Raw genomic sequence first — 8,049 nt, forward strand, 5'->3', positions numbered from 1 at the left:
CCAAATTACTCTTTAGTTGCCTCAAGTATCCATTTCACTTCTGTAGGTATCATATGGACTGTGGACTCCCCTGTGTAATTCTGGTGGTGCTATCCCAGGGTTTCTCAACCATGACCCTTTTCAGATTTGGGGCCAGATGATTATTTGTTGTGGGGAGCTGTCATTTGCATTATAGGATTTTTTTTGTATACCTGGCCTCTACCCATTAGATACTAGGAACACTCCTCAGTTGTGACAACCAAAAATGCCCCTGGGCCACAACATCTCCCCTGGTTGCGAATCAATATATTATCATAAGTCCTTATAATCTGGCAGTTTATGACCTGATGTTAACAGCCCTAAATTAAAATGCCATCCATTCTGGTCACAGACAGATAATACTATAAACAGTTTATCAAATAAAAAGGTACCCAAAGTTCATCTACAAATTAAGGGAATATTGGGGAGAAAATAAGGTACAAAAATTTCAGAACTACTGTGCTGTTTTATTTGTGTTTTGTTTTCCTCAATAAGCAGAGGTGTTATAGCTTTATCTCTTGCAGGCTTTTGTAATTAACCTCTTACAGTCAATAAGGTATAACATAATGAATTTCAGATGAGAGGATCACCATAGTTTATTGAAGTTCCAACTCTGGTTGTTCATTAATAAGGTTTCTACAAAATAAGTAACTAGTAAAAAGCAGGAAAGAAACTTTTTTAACCTATTGAAAATAAATTTAAGTGACAGCACACTAACTTATATTGACATACCACTTTATACTTTACAAGATGTAATTACACTTCGATGTAGTTTTCCAAGATAAAAGGCTGCCAAGTAAGTTGCTTATATATAACCTAGTTATGGACATGAAGCTAGACCTCCTGACTAAACTAATTTTTTTTTCACTGTGCTATAGTGCCTTTACAACATACATGTTGTCAGTAAATTCTGCTTCAGAAAAATTTACATTAACCTTAGTGTGGGAAGACTAAAGACGATTCTGAACAGAATCCAGAAAAATAATGAGTTTCATGTGTGGGCCTCTTTATCTGAAAAAAAAGATTGTATCATTTATATCTATTGGCCTAGTGTGAAAATTAAACTTATCAGTAGGATTGATTTGGTGTTAATCAAGAAAAAAAATGTTACTTTTAGCAGGAGCTATGATATGTGAGCAAATGAGGTTTTCATCATCCATTTCCAAAGTAAAATGGGCATACTAACAGAATATTATGATTATAAAATCCATGTTAATTTTGGTGAATAAAAAATGAGGCAAGGTAAACTGGTTTAAAATATTGATGTTTGTTTTCTTTTTAATGTAGCTTTAAATTTTCTTTTTATCTTTTTAAAAGATATACCATGTTTTTTTAATAAGGTTTTTTAAAAAGTAAAATAAAAATTTGCTTACTGGTATAGAACAGGATGACTTTAATAACTTGATATTTTATAAATCTGAACTTCCCAGTCATTTTTTACCAGTTCCCATTAATTTTCACAGTTAATATAAAGTGAGTATTCTACCATGGAATTTTACAAGAGATGGTGATGGACAACATTGGGCTTAAGAAAGTATGATACACTTTTGTTAAAATTTCATCATGGTTACTCTAATTAATTTAAATCCTGAATTTGAACTAAGTTGTTTGATTATTAATTTATAATGAAGGTGATTTATATGAAAATGTTTTATACTTTAAATACAAAATTGATAGCACATCATGTATAGCTTTAGCCTGTATATCTAGTGATGATATCTGCTTTCAAAATTGCAGTTGGCTGAAAATTCTGAAACTATGAACTCAACCATCTCCAAAGAGGCCAGCACCCAATTCTCATCATCTACAGCCAGCCAAGGCTATGTTTTACCAGAAGGCAAAATCATGCCAAACACCATTTTTGTTGGTGGAATTGATGTTAGGGTATTGTATCCGTATTTCATTTGTTTTAAAAAATACTTTGTGAATAATGGGATTTTGGACCTGTTGGAAACATAGGTTTTTTTGTACTCATGCAAGTTTGGAATTGGTTTTATGTTAACCAATAGGGACTAAAACTGTCTTTGACAAAGAACTACAGGTAGTTAGGGGATACTTGAGGGAGATACTTCCACAACATTAAGTCTTCTTTATAGTATAATAAAAGTTTTTGAATGCTAAGTTTTTACTCTTGAAGTCAAATTCTTCTCTATAGATGGATGAAACCAAAATTAGAAGTTTCTTTGCTAGATATGGTTCAATAAAAGAAGTGAAGATAATCACGGATCGAACTGGTGTGCCCAAAGGGTAAGTAAAACATGCTGAGTATAAATTATAAAAAGTGTGCTATGGCATCTATAGAGTATCAGAGTAGAGTTCAAAACTGATATTCTTACATTTGTATAAATGAAGTCTGGTGCTTTGTCAGGTTCCTTTATGTAGAGGATAAAATTTGTTGCCAGCTCTTCTATTTAATAATTTCTCTGATGTTTGTATTTAAATGTTCCCTGTCTTCATTTATTGCACATAAGTGGGTTAGTCAGTTTTATCAATTGTTTTCTTCACACATTTCACAGTATTTTAAATTTTAACCATCTTGATGTAGATAATAAATTCAGGGTCTTAGATACGAATTTTCTGTTAATGAATGAGGTTTCCATGCTACCTTACTTCTGACATAGATCAGGGTAAGTAAACAAAAAAAATGTGGTAAGATTTATGCAGGATCCATTATGTACATTTTAAAAATACTTATCTCAGTATATTCTTCATCCTTTATCATGATTCTGTCATTTATCTCATTGACTACTAGAAGTTTTAGGTCATACTTACAGCAGTGATTTTATACTTATCTGCCCTTTAGCTATGGATTTGTTTCATTTTATAATGACGTGGATGTCCAGAAGATAGTAGAAGTAAGTAATCTTATGGGAAAATCTCTTAATTACCTTATGTTTAATTAAGTTTAGGTTAGTTTTGTTTAGTATTGTTTCAGTCCTGAATTCTTGTATGGAATATTATAAATATATATACTTCATGTTTGAAATCCCAAACTTAATCTTACATAGCTTGTCAGAAATGATTTTTTATTGGGCTGGGTGGATAGCATGTAGAAGTTTTTCATCACATTCATGACAACTCTAAACACTTTGACTAGAGTAGTGAGGGTAGATAAGATAGCTTCATGCCGATAGATTTTTATTCGGTGTGGTTGCAGCCTGATCTCTGACTGTGGGGATCTTAGAGGACTAGGTTACCAAAGTTTTAGAATTAAAGGCTTCAAAACTGATCTGGTTTTGCTGCTGTTTTTATTTTCAGTCACAGATAAGTTTCTATGGTAAAAAGCTGAAACTGGGCCCTGCAATCAGGAAACAAAATTTCTGTGAGTAAAGAAAGGAATTGATGTTGACAGATGCATAGCTTTTCAGAGAACTGAAAATAGGTTTTGTTTTCTTTTTATTCTTTGAAAAGGTGCTTATCATGTGCATCCACATCCTTTGGCTTTTAATACACCACCACCACCACAGTTTCAGTGTGTCTGGAGCAGTCACAACTCTGTAGGTTACATGCAGCCTCCAACCATGATGCATCCTATAAGTCTGTATGTGCAGGTGAGAATTCTCTACAGTCCTGGCTTTTTATTATAGTTTTGGGGATCTTATAGATGGGGCCTTTTAAAAGTAAGCCTGTCTTATTTCTGACTTCTGTGAGACTATATCCATGATTTCCATAATAATTGATATATATATGTCCCTGTTTGAATACTTGGAGTGATGGAAACTTACTGCATTTTTCAGCAACCTGTCATTCTTAGTGTTACTCCTTACACTAAGCTAAAATCTGCTTCCATATACTTGGTAAACTTTTATCTTAGAACTGACCCCTATGGCCACATAGCAAATATTTCTTCTTTTTTGCCTGTTGTGACAACTCCTTAAATATTTGAAGGCAGCTTTCCTTATGCGTGGTTTATTCTTTGTTAAGGTTAGCAGTTCTTCTCATTATTATTTATATTTGCAATGATTTTTAGATGCCTCCTCGTACTGAGTGCTGGCATCCAGATGTATTCTGGTTCTAGAATGGATAGGTTCCTGATGACTTAACTGTATCTGTAAGTCCTATGAGTTTCTGGCATATTATTTATCTGGTCCTGTTTAGTTTAATATTTGAAGTGGGATTTGGAGTATTTAATGTCTCCTACTGATGATAACACTTGGTTCATTTTACTTTCTTCAGTTTAAAAGATGTTTGGAAGAAAAGAAAGACAAGATAATGTGAAATAGGTCTACACTGCCTTTCATTTGTTTACATTTTCCATCAACCAGAAGTATAGGATGGTATATATTTTATTTTTCCTGTTCTAAGCATGACTAGAAGAAAACTCCTATTTGCTCCTAATACTTACTGTGAGCTATTACCTCTTCTGGCTGTACTCATGTATGCTACTATGGTAGATGTTTTGATTAAGTAAATATTTATTGAAAGATACAATACATAGTGCAGTCTCATTTCCAATTTTGGGTTATACACTACCCTTAACAGTTAGAAGTAAAATACAGAAGGAGCCATAAAATCTATAGAAGGACTACAGATGGATTACACCTGACCCCAATAATATTGTCAAAAGAATAACAAACTGCCTAAAAGTGATTATACAAAGAAGTAGCAGGTGTGTCAATACACATTTAACAAGGAAATTTGTACTAATAGAGCCTTATTACCAGTGTAAGAAAGAACTTTTAATTGGAGGTAAACAAGATAAACTTTGGTTGGCAAAATCAGTCACTTCCCTCATTTATCTCTTTCTCCTCCCTACCCAAAAAGCTAACATTCAACAGAGAATGCTTTTTTTCTTCATGAAGCCAGTCACTCAAATAGAATCCTGCATGGTATATAGAAAAATAATGAAGATTTATTTTCATATTTTTGTTATATTAGGAATAATATTTCTTCTTCCTTGTTTTTAAAAATTTACCTTGATATTACATTCTTTATGTAAATTTTATTTTCAGGCATATCCTTATCCAAGTTCACCAGTTCAGGTCATCACTGGTTATCAGCTGCCTGTATATAATTATCAGGTAATTTAAGAAGGAACAAAATGATTTACTTTGGAATATTAGTGAAGCCTTTATCTATGTAAATTTCCCCAGTAGATTGTTATTTAAACTAGTTGAGTAGGCTTACATAAAAGAAAAAATAAGAATTTGTCTAGAATTATGGGCTGTATTACTTAAGAATAAGGGAATGATATTTTGACAGGAATATACTTAGCAAGTTTTCTTCTGTACTGTCAAGATTTGGTGTCCTCTCCTATAGTTCCACATGTCTTCCTCCATCCTTGTTATCAAATAGCTGAAATAGTCCAAGCAGAATATAAATTTGTATCAAATACAACTGGAATTCAATGCTCTGAGATTGGATTGAGCATTGAATTCCAGTTGTATTTGATAATGTTTGTATTATCTGGCTACCAAGATAATAGTTCTCTGAATTTCTGCCCATGGAGAGGACCATATTTATGACCCAGGACCATATCTATGGTAATAGGTTCAAAGAACTGCTATCTCTGAGTTTTCCTGAAAGCCAGCTACGGAAAACTGAGGAAAAGGTGGGGTTTATATATGAAAATAACAATAAAACCCTCAGGTACTATAAACATAAAGTACATTTTACTTCCATTCTTTTTCTTTTATTGTAACAAGTTTAAGGAGCCAGCATGACAAATAAATACCTCAAAACTGTCTCCTCTCTGTGTGAAAATATATAAGAATATGTAAATAATAGTTACTTCCTTTTTTTTTAAAGATGCCCCACAGTGGTCTGATGGGGAACACAATAGTTATGTTATTCTGCCTCTGGTAAGGTGAATTAACCAAATATATACTTCCCTATTCATTATTTTAATATTTTCTTGTTTGACTTATATATCTTGACCTTTAGTCATATGTATGCCTAGAAATATTTTTAAATTACCTTTTATATTATGTGTTAGGTTTTCTTAATTTCTCGTCAATGCAAGTATATACTCCTGTGGTTGGAACTGTGCTGTTTCTCATTATTTTAGTGTGTGTAAATGATGGCTGCTCTCCATACAACATTACTCATGTGCTTGTTGATACATTGCATAATCCAAGAAACGTAGTATTAATACCTATGCTAATTCTAATCTTAGGAATCTAGAATTGGTATTGAATCTGCCTCTGGTTTCACACATAAAAAATCTGTTGAAGAGAAATTAAGAAAAACTTTGCTACTAATAGCTATTGTATAAGAACAGGATAAGAACAAAAGAGGGTGCTAACTCTTAAAACACTTGAGCCTTTGTTACCTTCTGTCTTTCATCAAGACTGGATTGTTGAAGGATGTAATACGGGTTAAAATTCTTAGGCACTGGGAAATTCCTATTGCCTTGCTACATGTTGGAGTTTACCTTTTCTTTGACTCCTTCTAATTCTAATCATGTTGAAGCTTAGAAGACATTTTAAAATAAAAGATTGTTTTACTGACTTTCAATTAAGTCCACACTGATACTTTCAGTATCAGCTCAACATTTTGAAGAATAGATTGCTTAGAAATGTATCTAATGAATATCTCTTTACTCACACTTTTATTTTAAATGTAGACTTATACAGCTTTTAACTACTACCACTATAATGAAGTTGATCTAGGAGCTGAAATTTTGACAAGTGAATGCTCCATTCGTGAAGCAACTGCATCCTCTGGAAATGGCCCGCAAAAGGCAAACATCTAATTTTACTTACCAATATTTATAGCCTCATATTTTTTTGAAGTTTTAATAATGGTTCTTTATGAAGCAAGCATGTTTGCCCAAATTTAAATATGGAAGCCATAAATTACAGAGCTTAACAGTTGATATTTCAGCAATTTATGTTAAAGTTGATGAAATCTCAGTACCTTGAAACTTTCATTGTATACATACAGTTTCTGATTCAGTAATCTTACCCTTTTCCATTGTCCTTCCATTCAGTAATATTTCCATTTTCATTTTTTAACCATACTTTCATAAATACTGCATTAACATGATTTGGTAAGATGCAATAGGCAGGTTTCCTTAGGAATCCTACTCCACAAAAGTATGAATTATATCTGCCTTGTCTTTTACCAATTCAAACAATTACAAGCTAAATTATAATACATAATTATGGTATTCTTATAACATTTGGTGGCTCTTAAGAGTGGTGGAGTCCTTAGTAATAACTGAAGTACTGAAATAGGCAGAGTTGTTTCTCTATTATCTTTAGATCAGATTCCTGTAATAATGCTGTCACTCTTGAATTCTATTTTGAATGAGTGGGAATGTAGAAGTAGTTGATATGATGGGGAAATCACAACATAATGTTGAAGATTCCCATTGCAGTGTGTGAACTTCATCCATTTGTTTCTCAGGGGGAAAAATGCTGAGAACTATGAACTATAGGATGTTCAGAACTACTGAACAATTCCCTGATTTGATACATGAATTAAAATTTGAAAAAATATTAAAATAGTGTACAGAGGTTTTATCCTGGATATTTTTTTCTTGAAATGCTGAAGTTCATTGTTACTTACCTAAAGAAAAATTAAAGAACAGAAGGGAATATTTTAGGGTTTTACTAAATTGAGCTTTTTCAACCAGTGCTCTATCACTAAGACTAAGATTGCACACTGTTTCTTAAATATCAAAGAGAAGTTACATATGAAGTGACATATGGTAAGAATATGAATTACATAAGAATTCTTTAGCAAGAAGTGTGTGCATTCAATAATCTATTTAAAAATGTTTAAGAGTAAAAGGAATAATCTTTAGATTACTGAAAACTTCTGTTTCAGAAATCTGTGGACCAAAGCATACAGACAGTGGTATCTTGTCTATTTAATCCATAGAACAGAGTGAGAAACTCACTTGTTACTCAAGATGACTACTTCAAGGTATGAAAGGAAAAGTATACATGATAAAATGCACATTTGTCAGCTATGAATCATCTTTTTTCCTCTAGTATATTTAGTTTGAGTTCATGTAGAGCTTTTAATTGAACTCTTGGCATTTGACTGTAACCCAGTAAACCATTGTGAGAGAGTTTTACCTGG

General features: G+C 32.5%; 1 protein-coding gene across 1 annotated transcript; it reads left to right on the forward strand.

The window, feature by feature from the left end:
• The first annotated feature begins 1,776 nt into the window (after positions 1–1,776).
• Positions 1,777–7,845, forward strand: LOC130682103 (deleted in azoospermia-like). Its single transcript, XM_057496233.1, has 9 exons — positions 1,777–1,902; positions 2,174–2,265; positions 2,822–2,873; positions 3,277–3,340; positions 3,430–3,569; positions 4,971–5,041; positions 5,768–5,819; positions 6,584–6,700; positions 7,792–7,845. The coding sequence occupies exons 1-9, from the start codon at positions 1,777–1,779 to the stop codon at positions 7,843–7,845; spliced, it is 768 nt and encodes a 255-aa protein (XP_057352216.1).
• Positions 7,846–8,049: the final 204 nt, after the last annotated feature.

Source organism: Manis pentadactyla, chromosome Y, assembly GCF_030020395.1.
Source record: "Manis pentadactyla isolate mManPen7 chromosome Y, mManPen7.hap1, whole genome shotgun sequence".
NCBI classification, from domain to species: domain Eukaryota; kingdom Metazoa; phylum Chordata; class Mammalia; order Pholidota; family Manidae; genus Manis; species Manis pentadactyla.